Source organism: Scomber japonicus, chromosome 17, assembly GCF_027409825.1.
Source record: "Scomber japonicus isolate fScoJap1 chromosome 17, fScoJap1.pri, whole genome shotgun sequence".
Taxonomy (NCBI): domain Eukaryota; kingdom Metazoa; phylum Chordata; class Actinopteri; order Scombriformes; family Scombridae; genus Scomber; species Scomber japonicus.
The window spans coordinates 6323250-6337920 of record NC_070594.1 but is presented as its reverse complement, the minus strand read 5'-3'; the positions used below and the strand labels follow the sequence as shown (position 1 = coordinate 6337920).

The 14671-nt window shown below is 41.4% G+C and overlaps 1 protein-coding gene across 1 annotated transcript in view; it reads right to left on the bottom strand.

Annotated features, from left to right (window-relative positions):
- Positions 1 to 1058: 1058 nt before the first annotated feature.
- The window catches only part of LOC128377507 (serine/threonine-protein kinase D3-like), a 65284-nt gene continuing 51671 nt past the window's right edge, over positions 1059 to 14671 (bottom strand). Inside the window, exons 10-17 of the mRNA XM_053337460.1 lie at positions 7843 to 7895; positions 7077 to 7149; positions 6795 to 6901; positions 5887 to 6048; positions 4638 to 4736; positions 3711 to 3978; positions 3323 to 3408; positions 1059 to 2311 (exon numbers count right to left, since the gene is read on the bottom strand). Coding sequence (XP_053193435.1) covers positions 2138 to 2311; positions 3323 to 3408; positions 3711 to 3978; positions 4638 to 4736; positions 5887 to 6048; positions 6795 to 6901; positions 7077 to 7149; positions 7843 to 7895 — 1022 coding nt within the window. The 3' untranslated portion in view covers positions 1059 to 2137. The remainder of the gene's footprint in view (positions 2312 to 3322; positions 3409 to 3710; positions 3979 to 4637; positions 4737 to 5886; positions 6049 to 6794; positions 6902 to 7076; positions 7150 to 7842; positions 7896 to 14671) is intronic.

Genomic DNA, 14671 nt, shown 5'->3' with positions numbered 1-14671 from the left:
ACTAGTTATTAGACTTGTTATATATAATAAAAGACATCAGCTGAATAACTGTGACAGATACAATGATGTGGTTTCCCATTCATCTTTAATATTTCCTCATCAAAAATCTTCCACATAAAACAACATTTCTTGCAAAAATATAAAACATGAAATAAATTCTCAGGCTGGAGTCAGATCAGGATCAACGACGCTCTACAACAGTTCAGTTGAATCTTTTTTTTTTTTTTCTCAGGCAGGTTTTTCACAGAAAAGACAAAAGAAAAGACAATAATATTAGCAGCTCGATTCTCAGCTCGTCATTTACCCAAAGATTCAGAAACAATCACTCTGAAAATAACTTGAATTTGTTTTTCTGCAAAAGTTTGAAATTTTGTGGAATAACCTTTTAAATTAAATGAGTTTTATGAGATTGAGTCTTGAACTTGAACTAAATGCTGTGTTTAGTATGTGATGCGTTTCCTGCTGTGTGTGAAATTATTTATGTAAAAAGTTGATTAAAGCTTCAGGAGGCTCACACTCCTTTTTGTTGTTTCTTTGCTTTATTTGGCCTCAACGTGTTTCCTGAATTCATCCAACAAAAGTTAGAATCAATGGCCACAGCTATGAAAATAATTAAATCGTATATAACATGTGATTTAGCCTGTAGCATGTTCGTTAGCACGTTAGCATGATGAAATGCTAACGTTTCCTGAGTCTCTACAACAAGGCTGGTTAAGTGCAAAATGAGCATGAACAGACCAGGATTGAAAAGTAGAACGATATTCCTTTAACATATTGACATTTAGCATTTAGCACAATAATGTTAGCTTGGAAAAATGCTAATATGTCCTGAATCTATAAACAGCAATATCTGATGCATAGTCAGAATGGCCACAACTATATAGGAATTATATTAATATCAAATATTTTGTGAACATGTGACGTCACCCTCAAGATAAACGCCACATTTTTACCCAACTAGTGGTAAAGACTGTAAAATACAATTGACTCATTTTTTAAAATATATCCAATAATCTTGTTTTTCTGTTTTGTAATGACCATTACAGCTTTTAAACCTTTTAGTTCTTCAACTCTCAAAAAACAGATAATCATTGGAAAGTAAAAAGAGGACATATTCTGCATGTTTCCAGGTCTCTATATTTATATTGTGGAGCTCTACTGGAATATTTTTGTATGATTTACAAGTTAAAATCTCCTTATTTATCTTCTACTGGCTCTTTAAGCAGCCCCTCCGTTCAGCCTCTGTCTCTTAACAGGCCGTTTTAGCTCCTGTCTCTTTAAGAGCCCACTCTGTTCTGATTGGCTTACTGACTTACGGCCTTAGCAACAACCTTAGCAACAAAGACTAAGCAATGGACGGCTGTTTCTGTGCACGCACCAACAATCTGACGTCATTACGAGGAGGAAGTAGAGATAACTTTGACCGAGTATATAAAATAAAAGCAGAATATGTTCCACCTTTTTAAGAAATCAATTCACTTTTTGCAGATTGACAAACTCGAAGTTATTCTCAGTGTAATTCCCCTTTAAAAGAGTTTCCCAATAGTGCAAAGACATCCCAACATGAACATCAAAATTATACTCAGAAAAATATTCAAGACAATGACGCGTTTGTTTTTTCTGTTTTCCAGTAAACGTCACATAAAACAACTTCAACTTGTCCTCTTTTACACAGCTTTACGTAAGAATGATGTCATAAAAATATCCTATTTCAGCTGAAAGTAGATTAATTCTCTGTTTGTTTCTTTTTAGCTAGCCCTTCGTCGGCTTTGACTGGCAGTGCAGATGTTTATTCACAAGACTACATGTTGAAATTCTGGGAACAAATCTCTCACAGGGTCTGTTGGTTATTTATGGCTTGTAGAAAAAAAGGCAGTGAAAAAGGAAAAAAAAAAAAAGGTCAAAAAACGTGTTAATTTTTTTTTTTTTACTCTGGACCTGAATTATCGCCGCAGTGAGCATGTCACAGTGTCCTCACACAGCTGCCCGACCGTCACGACCTCGCACATCATTCAGCGCCGTGTTACGTAGAGCTCACGGTCTCCATGGTGACGGTTTCCAAGGCATCCGCTGCAAACCACTTCCTCTGGGTTTTTTTTTCTTTGTAAAGAAAGAAACTTTGGCCCCTCGGACGCCACTAGGGGTCCTCATCCATGTCGTCCAGGTTGGGCGACATGATGAAGTGTTTGGGGTAGTACAGGCCTCGCTCGTCGGCGTGCTCCTCCCAGCGGGCGTCGTCACTTTCGTGGGTGATGTAACGCTCGCCACGCCGCGTCTCGAACTCCCTGAGGTCGAGCCAGGTCTGGTAGTCCTACAGGAAGACGACAACGACAATAAATAAAACCATTAAATCAATAATACAGAATTTGATTGCTCCAAAAAACTGCAAAGCAAGGTCTTGTGTTTCGATATGCAGACGATACTCTGATGTATGTTTTGCCTCTTTGTTACTTATTTGTCCATGTAAACTGCAGATTGTGAGAACACAGTGTTACTACTTTAATGACATTAGAGCTGCAACTATTTTGGACTCAAGCATCATTAATTTGGTTCAGCTTTCAAAACACACAAAGACATTTATTCATTAAAACATCTAAGAAATAACAACATTTTGAGATTTTGAGTCGAAAATGTCCAAATTCTCTGCTGCTAGCTTCTTCAATGTGAATATTTTGGTTTCTTTTATCTTATATATCTTTGGCTTGAAGACATTTTAAGAGATCAGTTTGAGTTGTGCCAAGCAGTGATCTACATTTTGACATTTTATAGACCAAACAACTAATCGATTAATTGTAATAATAAAAATACTCATTAGTTGTAGCCTTAAATTACATATCACAGTAACTTTTGGGCAGTTTTTCCACTTAGTAGCATGGCACCACATCCAAACACAACTACAGTTTTATCTTCTCTTGAATTAAAATCTGAATCAGGTTTATTACCCGGTAGGTTTGTTTGATCAGGATTCAGGTCATTGTTCTCAGAGAGATTTCAACAGAAAGACAATATAGCAGCTTGATTCTTGATTCTGAGCTCATCTTCATCTAAAGTTTCATAAAGAATCACTCTGAAAATAAAGTGAATTTGTTTCTTGGCAGAAGTTTGAGAGTTCAATAACCTTTAATGTGCAGCAACCTTCTGTCTGACATTTTTAGCCATGTCAGCAGCTTCCGAGATCGCACTTTTTTTACTATTAGATAACATTTGGTTCAGCTGGACCTCCATCATCAACGTCTCCATCATCACCGGTTTTCAGATTTGAATCCCTGTCCTGCTGCAGTTTATTTTGAATGTTTCTGAAAGTAAGAACCAGTTTGGTTACCTGCAGCCAGGGGTGGCTCAGTGACTTGTCCACGCTGTAGCGCTTCCTCATCTTCACTTGCAGCAGGTTATTAATCAGGTCTGTAGCTGTGGAGAAGAACCAAGAAATCCTGTCAGCTTTACAACCAGTCTCACTCAGACAAGTTATGAATTGGCGACCTTTATCTTTATTTTCTCTCCAGCACTACAAACAGTGATGCTTTCCTCCTCAAATGTTCTTGCATGTATTAGCTGGTTGATGAGGTGTTAAGTAACCAATACCTTGCCTTAACTTTGCCTAAAACTGCTTATAGGCATGATAATAATTTCAGCTCTGGTATCTTTATGTCACAATTTGAGATTCTGTAGTTTGGTCCTTGAAAATGCCCCAAACACGTAGGTTTCTTTACCCTCCTCTGAGATCTCCTTCCAGGGGTTCGATGGGTACATGAAGGCAGCGTTCTGGATCTGGTCGTTGATGTCTTCGTCCTCGTTGAATGGAAACGTCCCGCTCAGACTGACGTAGATGATGACACCGACTGACCACATGTCCAGAGATCGGTTGTAGCCTTTGCTGCGGAGAACCTCCGGAGCCAAATACGCCGGAGTGCCGACGACAGAGCGGCGGAAAGATTTCTCCCCGATGATACGAGCAAAGCCGAAGTCACACAGCTTCACCTTGAGGAAAAAAAGAGGTTGAACGTGCCTTTAGACTACAGGACGACATTTCTGTAATTAACCCTCCTGCTGTCCTCAGGTCAAGGAAGGACAGAAGGAAGGACGGGAGGAAGGAAGGAAAGGAGTAAGGAGGAAAAGAGGAAGGAATTTAGGAGAGGAGGAAGGAAGGAAGGAAGGAAGGATGGAAGGAAGGAAAGGAGTAAGGAGGGAGAGAGGAAGGGAGGGAGAGAGGAAGGGAGGGAGGGAGGAAAGGAGGAAGGAAGGAAAGGAGTAAGGATGAAAAGAGGAAGGAATTTAAGAGAGAAGGAAGGAAGGAAGGAAGGAAGGAAGGAATGAAGGAAGGAAAGGAGTAAGGAGGGAGGGAGGGAGGAAAGGAGGAAGGAAGGAAAGGAGTAAGGATGAAAAGAGGAAAGAATTTAGGAGAGAAGGAAGGAAGGAAGGAAGGAAGGAAGCAAGGAAAGGAATAAGGAGGGATGGAGGGAGGAAAGGGCGAAGGAAGGAAGGAAGGAAGGAAGGAAGGAAAGGAATAAGGAGGGATGGAGGGAGGAAAGGAGGAAGGATGGAAGGGTGGAAGGAGGAGGGAGCAGAGGAAGGAAAGAAGGAACAGTCAAAAGAGAGATGGGGTCCAGTCTAACAGTATTAAGAGGATTTGTTCTAACCTGAGGGAAGGGTTCTGCTGAGGCCAGGAGAACGTTCTCAGGCTTCAGATCACAGTGGACGATGTTCTTGAAGTGGAGATGTCTGAGAGCCACCAGGATCTGTGGACACACAATATACAAACTGGTATATCACCCAACAGCTGGAGAAGGTCTGCACACTCCAGTGAAACTCCAGTGAGACAAATCAGACAGAATTTTTGATATAATTTAAACTTCCTGTAGCTGTTCAGACTAATGAGTTGCTTTCAGGCCTTTCATTTGGTCCTTGGTTTCGACAGACTATAATAATAACATTGCTATTCCCGTAAAACTGTCCAATTTATGCTGAACTTTGTATCTAAATCATCGTCTGGATAAAATTGATAAATAGGTCCTGTGGCATTTTTAAAACTGTATCAATTGTCTTTCCATTGACTGTTCAACTGTTGACCCGGTCTGATTTGACTGTTTATAAAGCATAAAGGTCTACATTATCACCCAATTCTGTGTTTGACCTTTTTAGCCAACTTCATTCCAACTTATCACCCCAGGTTTTACACATATATTTGGAAATTATGGTCAATAGGCCTCATTTAAATGAAAGAATACAAACATTTTTTAGGAGAACACCCGTTGTCCTCCTGGGTCAAAACTGACAACAGGAGGGTTAATAGATTTTTGGCCACTTGGCGACTGGAAACACTATAATGTGCTAGCAAACAGTTGTCCGTTTTCAAATTCAACAGACCGAGAGCAACATTGTTATCCCATTGGAGTCGTATTTGTGTCCAACGATTGGATGTAAGCCTAATATTCACTCTCATTTCAGCTCTGGTTTGGTCTCCAAAAACTAAATGTCTGGCTAAATGTCTGTTAGTTGCTAGATGATCCACTTCCTTCACCAGTTAGTGTGTGAACTGTGTCTGTCTGGTGTTTGGTGCTGAGCTGGTGTGTTCAGTGTCTATTAGAGCTTGTTTGCTGGAAATTAGATTGACAAGATCGGTGAGACTGAAGGAAAACATGAAATGTATCGTAAAACCAAACCTATGGCATGAAAGACCTCTAAACTGTTGAAGTCTGAGTTGACTTCCATCGTCTTGGAGATACTAATCAAATGTGTCGTAAAACCAAACCTATGGGATGAAAGACATTAAAATGCTTCCTCTAAACTGTTGATTTTCTATAAAACAGCACAAGTCTGAGTTGATTTTCTTCGAGACACTAATCAAATGTGTCTGCCGTCGTTCAGAAGCTCCCGGTCGTCACTGACCTGTGTGACCAGGAACTTGGTGAGGCGTTCAGGCAGCTTGCTCCTCTCGCTGGATAAAATCATCTCCAACATGTCGCCGTGAAGCTTCTCCATGACGACGAACACCTGCTCGGGGGTCTCGAACATGCACTCCAGGTTAACGATCCCGGGGTGGTGGAGGTTCTGCCGGACACGAGACGGGAACGTTAACAGTGACATGGAGCTATTACATCCAGTCTTTACGATCGGGTTTGATATTTGACTTTATTTGAAGCGATCTTGAGCTGCGAGCAGTCGTACTCCTTTCCTTCCTTGCTTCCTTCTTTCCTCCCTCCCTTCCTCCCTCCTTACTCCTTTCCTTCCTTCCTTCCTCCCTTCCTTCCTTTCCATCCTCCCTTCCTTCTCTCCTAAATTCCTTCCTCTTTTCATCCTTACTCCCTTCCTTCCTTCCTTCCATCCTCCTTTCCTTCTCTCCTAAATTCATTCCTCTTTTCATCCTTACTCCTTTCCTTCCTTCCATCCTCCTTTCCTTCCTCCCTTCCTTCTCTCCTAAATTCCTTCCTCTTTTCATCCTTACTCCTTTCCTTCCTTCCTCCCTTCCTTCCTTTCCATCCTCCTTTCCTTCCTCCCTTCCTTCTCTCCTAAATTCCTTCCTCTTTTCATCCTTCCTTCCTTCCTTCTTTCCTCCCTCCCTCCCTCCTTTCTTTCCTTCCTTCCTTCCTTCCTCCTTTCCTTCCTCCCTTCCTTCTCTCCTAAATTCCTTCCTCTTTTCATCCTTCCTCCTTTCCTCCCTCCCTCCCTCCTTACGCCTTTCCTTCCTTCCTCCCTTCCTTCTCTCCTTACTTCCTCTTTTCCTCCTTAATCCTTTCCTTCCTTGACCTGAACATTTGACTTTATTTGAAGCGATGTTGAGCAGCGAGCAGTCGTACCTGCAGGATGGCGACCTCGTTCCTCAGCTGGCTCTCCTGCTTGGTGGGGAACCTCATTTTATCAATGATTTTGATCGCCACGTCTCTGCCGGTCTTTCTGTGTTTACCTACAGAGGATGAGAGGGAACAAATGATCATCAGCCTTTTTCTTTATGTATCTTTAACTCAACTAGAATTAAAGAGAATGGGCAGAAAATGGCGGGAAATACGGTGATGATCCACAAGATGCCAAAAACTGCAGCTGTTTCCATCTTGTGCTGCCACACTGGTGCCGGGTCTCACCTCCATAGACGATCCCAAACTGTCCGGAGCCGAGGACCTCGTCAGCAAAGATCTGATACACTGAACTGATATCCTGAACAAGAGAAGAGATTTTTAAAGAAGAGTCAGTGGTTTTCAGGATAGAGTATGTCTTCCCTTGTTAGTTCTCTGACACTTGATAATGAAGCCAGTGAATATTCAGGAAGTGAAGTGAAAAATATCACATAAAATAGAAGAGCTAGGGGGATAAACTGCATAGATTTTAATTAAATTGCTTAAAGACATTCATGGTCCCAGGATGAATTTGACTTTTGACAGGATCCCCATCAGTTTCAGCCACACTTAAAATAAACCCAGTAGAGCTCTGAGATCTACTGACTCAGGTCAGATAGTTGAGCCCAGAGCTCTGAGATCTACTGACTCAGGTCAGATAGTTGAGCCCAGAGTTCAAACTAAACATGGTGAAGCAGCTTTTACACAACTGGAACAAACTACCAGCAGAACTGAAATCATGTTTAAATCCAGGTTAAAAACATTTCTCTTCTCCTGTGCTTGTGATTGAGCTCTTTTAAATAAAATAAATAAAAACTATATATAAATAAAACTGCCTTGCCTATTGACGCCTCATATAAGCGCTACATCTACTTTTAAATGATCTTTTAATAGTCAGTATGAACAGGAGGAATAATTACAGAGAGGAAAACCTCTTTAATGTTCATATGGACACCTGGCAGCTGTTTGGTCCTTTAAGCTTCAGAAACGTGTCGTGACGTGTCGGATAACTTACCACATTTTCTTGTATCTGAGAGTTGGACACTGATATGCTGATGGAGACTTCCTCTGAGGAGACACAAGACGACACAGGTACAGTTATTCATCATGACCACATTATGAACCACGTAACGACGACGCTCACAGCCAGGAGACGTGTGGTTGGTGGGGTTTTATTTTTCTAACCTTTAAATCATTAAAATCTCATTTCCTGCTTTTCCTTCTTCATTAAGGAGAGAGAGAGAGAGAGAGAGAGAGAGAGAGAGAGAGAGAGAGAGAGAGAGAGAGAGAGATATGACAGAGAGAGAGAGAGAGAGAGAGAGAGAGAGAGGGAGAGAGGGAGAGAGAGAGACAGAGACTCCTTTCCTTCCTTCTTTCCTCCCTCCTTACTCCTTTCCTTCCTTCCTTCTTTCCTTACTTCCTTCGTTCCTTCCTTCCCATCATTCCTTCCTCCCTCCCTCCTTCCTTTCCTTCCTTCCCTCCATCCTCCCTTCCTTCTCTCCTCTTTTCATCCTTCCTCCTTACTCCTTTCCTTCCTTCCTTCCTCCCTTCCTTCTCTCCTTACTTCCTTCCTCTTTTCCTCTTTTCCTCCTTAATCCTTTCCTTCCTTCTTTCCTCCCTCCCTCCCTCCTTACCCCTTTCCTTCTTTCCTTCCTTTCTTCCATCCTCCCTTCCTTCTCTCCTAAATTTCTTCCTCTTTTCATCCATCCTCCTTTCCTCCCTTCCTCCCTCCTTACTCATTTCCTTCCTTCTGTCCTTCCTTGACCTGAACAGGAGGAATGATTAATTAGTTTTTTTCTCGTCTTGTTCTTTTTGTTCTCTTTTGGTTTTTTTTAAACTAAGCGTGTGAATAAAAGATAAATGACGCAATCTCACAAACTGTTGCACGCTGCGTTAGTTCAAACTGACATTTCCGCGTTAGAGGAAACCCGCCGACGCTGCCTGCGAGTGAATTTCCACTGATGAGCTGATATTGATTTCTGATTGCTGGCTGGGGTTTGATTGGGTCATCCTCCCCTCCCCTCCCCCCCTCATCCCCCCTCACCCCTCCCTCTCTGAGATCGATACCTGCAGTCTGCTGTAGGAAGGCAGCAGGTTATATATTTAGGTCAGCGGTTAGGTCATCGTTCGGAGGGTTTTATGTAACGATATCGACGACATTTTAAACAGTGGGAAGTCAAAGGGGACGGATTAGGCTTTTTTTTCAAAGGTGCAAAACTCGAGTTGAACCTGTAAGTCAAAGACGAGGGTTTAAACCTGCCCTGGATGCTCAGTCGGTTTTGACTGTTCCTTCCTTCCTTCCTGCCTTCCTTCCTTCTTTCTTTCCTTCCCTCCATTCCTTCTTTCCTTTCCTCCCTTCCTTCTTTCCTTTTCTTCCCTCCATTCCTTCTTCCTCCCTTCCTCCTTCCTCCTTTCCTCCCTTTCTCCTCTCTTCCTCCCTTCCTCCTTTCCTTCCTTTCTCCCTTCCTTTCCTCCCTTCCTTCCTCCCTTCCTTTCCTCCCTTCCTTCCCTCCTTCTTCCTTCCTACCTACCTTTCTGTCATTTAGATGCTGTTATGACGTCGGATATTTACGTTAAAAAGGTTCAAAGCTGCAAAACTCGAAGTGAACCTGTGTAAAAACTCTCCCTGCAAGTCAAAAACGAGGGTTTAAATCTGCCCTGGATGCTCCGTCATGTGTTAAAACTCATATTTCTGATCTGATTTCAGCTCAAAGGTGTGCAGATGTATTAATAGGTTGACATTTATGAGAAGAGAACAATAAATAAAAAGTAGTTGAAATGCTGCTACTACAGTTTCATGGTCTGTTGATGTTGCCTCCTGAACCGCCGGATGTCAGCAGTGTGTGTGTGTGTGTGTGTGTGTGTGTGTGTGTGTGTGTATGTGTGTGTGTGTGTATGTATGTGTGTGTGTGTGTGTGTGTGTCTCTGTCTCTGTATGTATGTGTGTGTGTGTGTGTGTGTGTCTCTGTCTCTGTATGTGTGTGCGTGTGTGTGTCTATATGTGTGTGTGTCTCTGTGTCTCTCTGTGTGTATGTGTGTGTGTATGTGTCTGTGTGTGTGTGTATGTGTGTGTGTGTGTGTGTGTGTGTGTGTGTGTGTGTGTGTGTGTGTGTGTGTGTGTGTGTGTGTGTGTGTGTGTGTGTGTGTGTGTGTGTGTGTGATCTGCTTCTAACTGATTCTAACTCTGTGGTTTGAAGTTTTCTGAGTTCCTGTGTCTCTACTTTCAGATATCAGCCTCATCAGCCTCTTCCTGCTTTTTACTGCTTCACATTAAAAGCTTCGTTTGCAGCGTTACTCGTTCTTCAGTTAAAACACGTTGTCGACGGCAACGAGACGCGGAGACATCTGAAGCTATTTGGTCGGCTAATTGATAATAAATCTAACAGGTAAAATACTTGATGAGTCACGGAAAGACACCAGCGTGACTCAGCACCCCGAAAAGAGTCAGGAGCTAAAACGACCTGTTTATAGACGGAGGCTGAACTGAGAGGCTTCCTGTCGTCCTCCCGGGTCAAACTGATCCCATCTCTCCTTTAACTGTTCCTTCTTTCCTTCCTTCTTCCCTCTTTATTTAATTTTTCCTTCCTTCTTCCCCTCCTCCCCTCTTTTCTTTCCTTTCTTCCTTCCTCCCTCCCTCCTTACTCATTTCTTTCCTTCCTTCCTTCCATCCTCCTCTCCTTCCTTCCTTCCTTCCTTCCTCCCTCCCTCCTTACTCATTTCTTTCCTTCCTTCCTTCCATCCTCCTTTCCTTCCTCCTCTCCTTCCTTACTTCCTCTTTTCATCCTTACTCCTTTACTTTTACTTTTTTTAATATTAAAAATAAAGAAAAGTCTTAAATTAGTACATGTGTCCAAACTGTTGACTCTAAATTGGGCCATCTTACATAATAAGTACTTTTACTTTTGCTACTTTAAGAAGATTTTGCACTCAATACTCAGTTTACCCTTCTTTCCTTCCTCCCTTCCTTCCTTCCTCCCTCCCTCCCTCCTTACTCCTTTCTTTCTTTCCTTCCTTCCTTCCTTCCATCCATCCATCCTCCTTTCATTCCCCCTTCCTTCTCTCCTTAATTCCTTCCTCTTTTCCTCATTAATCCTTTCCTTCCTTCCCTCCTCCCTCCTTCCCTCCCTCCCTCCCTCCCTCCCTCTCTCCTTACTCCTTTCCTCCCTTCCTTCCTTCCTTCTCTTCTTACTTCCTTCCTCTTTTCCTCCTTAATCCTTTACTTTTACTTCTTCCATCACTCTTTATATCACATATTTAATTTGTATTAATCAAACGTGCTGTACTTATTTCATGTCTTATTTGAAACTTTTTGCATCTCCGTAGGTTTATTAAATTAAATGAAACTATTAAACTCTTCCTTCCTTCGTTCCTTCTTTCCTTCCTTCCTTCCTTCCTTCTTTCCTTCCTTCCAGCCTTCTTCCCTCCCTTCCTCCCTTCCATCCTTCCTTCCTTCCTCCCTCCCTCCTTACTCCTTTCCTTCCTTCCTCCCTTCCTCCTTTCCTCCCTCACTCCCTCTCTCCTTACTCCTTTCCTTCCATCCATCCTCCCTTCTTTCCTCCCTCCCTCCCTCTCTCCTTACTCCTTTCCTCCCTTCCTTCTCTCCTAACTTCCTTCCTCTTTTCATCAATCCTTTACTTTTACTTCTTCCACCACTGTTTATATCACATATTAAGTTTGCATTTATTCAACTATGCTGTACTTATTTCATGTCTTATTTTAAACTTTTTGCATCTCCATAGTTTGAAATGAAACTATTAAACTCTGCTGACTTCAGATCTGCTGAATCCCAGCGTGCGGACAGTGAACGCAGCCTCAGTGTTAGCGTGTCTAATCAGAGTTTATATAACTTTATTGACACACTCATGATGTATCCGTATCACACAGCCGCTGTAATTTAATCCTAACCTGCTTTGATTTGATTTTTACTGTATGTTTATTTTTCTTTATTTGTATTTAGGTATCGTTGCCATAACAACGGAGCACTATTGAAAATGAGATGATAAAAAAAGGACAAAAAGCTTCGTTATATAATCTTCCCCCCATTTACCTTATTGATGTGTGTCGCTAGAATTTAATTGCAAATACGAAACATCAATTTTTGGAAGGAAACTGAAGCTCGACATTAATTAATTACTCAACAGGTGGAAAACACAGCTGACTGCTTCTCTCTCTCTATCTCTCTCTCTTCATCTGTCTCTCTCTCTCTCTCCCTCTGTCTCTCTCTCTCTCCCCCTCTGTCTCCTCTCTCTTTCTCTCTGTCTCTCCCTTTCTCTCTCTGTCTCTCTCTCTGTCTCTCTCTCTCTCTCTCTCTCCTTCCTCCTCTCCCCCCCTCTTTCTCTTTCTCTCTCTCCCCCTCTGTCTCTCCCTCTCTCTCCCCCTCTCTCTCTGTGTCTCTCTCTTTCTCTCTCTCTGCCCCCCCCCCTCTCTCTCTCTGCCCCTCTCTCTCTCTCTCTTTCTCTCCCTTTCTCTCTCTCTCCCTTTCTCTTTCTCTCCCCCCCCCCCCCCTCCCTCTCTCCCTCCCCCCCTCTCTCTAAAGTACAACTGTTTTATAACAATAAAGTTAATGGTGCCACAAGGTCCATTTAGTCATTTAATACCGGAGGTCTAATTTTGGGGATGCGACTTAAACCTCACTTTAACCTGAGGTGAGTCGGAGCGAGATGGAGCGGAAAATCCTCTGAAATCCTTTCAATCATGTTAAAATGTGTGTGTGTGTGTGTGTGTGTGTGTGTGTGTGTGTGTGTTGAGGTGGTGGTGGAGTTGTGTAACAGTTTTCCGTCTCCTGGAATAAAATTTAGAAGCTCCTCAAACACACACAGAGAGAGAAAAGAACACACATCCATCCATTAAAACATTAAAACAACATCAGAGTCTATAATCTGATTTGAGGTTCGACTCCATTATCGAGTCAAACGGTAAAAAACAAGCAGTAAAATTAAAAAGGTCACCAGTTAAACTCCCGGGCTTTAAGCTCCAGAGGTAGAGCTTTCTAATGAGACTGAACATCTGCCTTTGTTCACATATGAGACATTAATAGAGATTTATTAGGATTAGAGCCCGACTGATATGAATCCATATATTATCAGCTGATCACAGACATATCGGTATCAGTGTTCAAGCTGTCCGACATGTTTAGTTTTAAAGATGTATAGTTTTTTTTTGTTTTTTTTTTAAACCCTCCTGTCGTCCTCCCGGGTCAAATTGACCCCATCTTTTTTGACTGTTCCTTCCCTCCTTCCTCTTTCTTTAATTTTTCCTTCGTTCTTCCCCTCCTTCCCTCTTTCTTTGCTCCCTCCTCCTTTCCTTCCTTACTCCTTCCTTCCTTCCTTCCTTCCTTCCTTACTCCTTTCCTTCCTTCCTTCCTCTTTTTCTCCACCCTTCCTTCTTTCCTCCCTCCCTCCTTCCTTCCTTCCTCCTTTCTTTCCACCCTTCCTTCTCTCCTTCTTCCCTTCCCCCATCCCTCCTTTCCTTCCTTCCTTCCTTCCTCATTGCTTCCTTCATTCTCTCCTTCCTCCCTTCCTCTTTTTCTCCATCCTTCCTTCCTCCCTTCCTCTTTTCCTCCATCCCTCCCTCCTTCCTTCCTTCCTTCCTCCTTTCCTTCCACCCTTCATTCTCTCCTTCCTCCCTTCCTCTTTTTCTCCATCCTTCCTTCCTTCCTCCCTTCCTCTGTTCCTCCAGCCCTCCTTACTCCTTTCCTTCCTTCCTTCCTTCCTTCCTTCCTCATTCCTCCTGTCCTTCCTCGACCTGACCGGTTAAACTTCCGGGCTTTAAGCTCCAGAGGTAGAGCTTTCTAATGAGACTGAACATCTGCCTTTGTTCACATATGAGACATTAATAGAGATTTATTAGGATTAGAGTCCGACTGATATGAATCCATATATTATCAGCTGATCACAGATATATCGGTATCAGTGTTTAATATTTAGTTTTAAAGATGTATAGGCTGCATTTAATGTCTATTTAATCCCTTTTTAATAATTAAAACTTAATATATAATTATTAAATTCCCAGTAAAGTTTATTGTTTCAGTGTTCTGATGTCATTTTATAATAATTTATTCTTAAAGTGTAAAATAATTGCATCTTTAAAATGTCTTGTTTCATCTACAACTCAAAGATATTTTAAAAAAAGCAGAAAACATCAACATCCGAGGAGCTGGAATCAGAGAGTTTTGGACTTTTTACCTTAAAAAAATGACTTTAAATGATTAATCACTTATCAAAATAATGTAATAATCGATTAAAAGACTAACCATGCAGCTCTCATGGGTTATAGTTAACGAAAACTAAGACTAAAACTAAAACTAGCAATGAAAAAATAATTTAGTTAACTGAAATTAAAATAAAAACTACAATGAACAATGTAAAACTAACTCAAACTAGACTGAATTGCAGTTAAATTCAGCTTCATTACTTCCTGTCCTGCAGCAGCCGCTATGCTTCGTGGTTAAAGAATGAAATTAAAAAGGACTTGATGATAAACCATATTTCATCCTTTTCAGCTTCTGAAAGTCAAGGCTTTCTCTTTATACCTGAAAAACTAAAACTAAATAAAAACTAAACTGAAACTAGTCAATTCCTTCAAAATAAAACCGAACTAAAAAACTAGTCAATTCCTTCAAAATAAAAACCAAACTAAAAAACTAGTCAATTCCTTCAAAATAAAACCGAACTAAAAACTAGTCAATTCCTTCAAAATAAAACCAAACTAAAAACTAGTCAATTCCTTCAAAATAAAACCAAACTAAAAACTAGTCAATTCCTTCAAAATAAAAACCAAACTAAAAAACTAGTCAATTCCTTCAAAATAAAACCAAACTAAAAACTAGTCAATTCCTTCAAAAT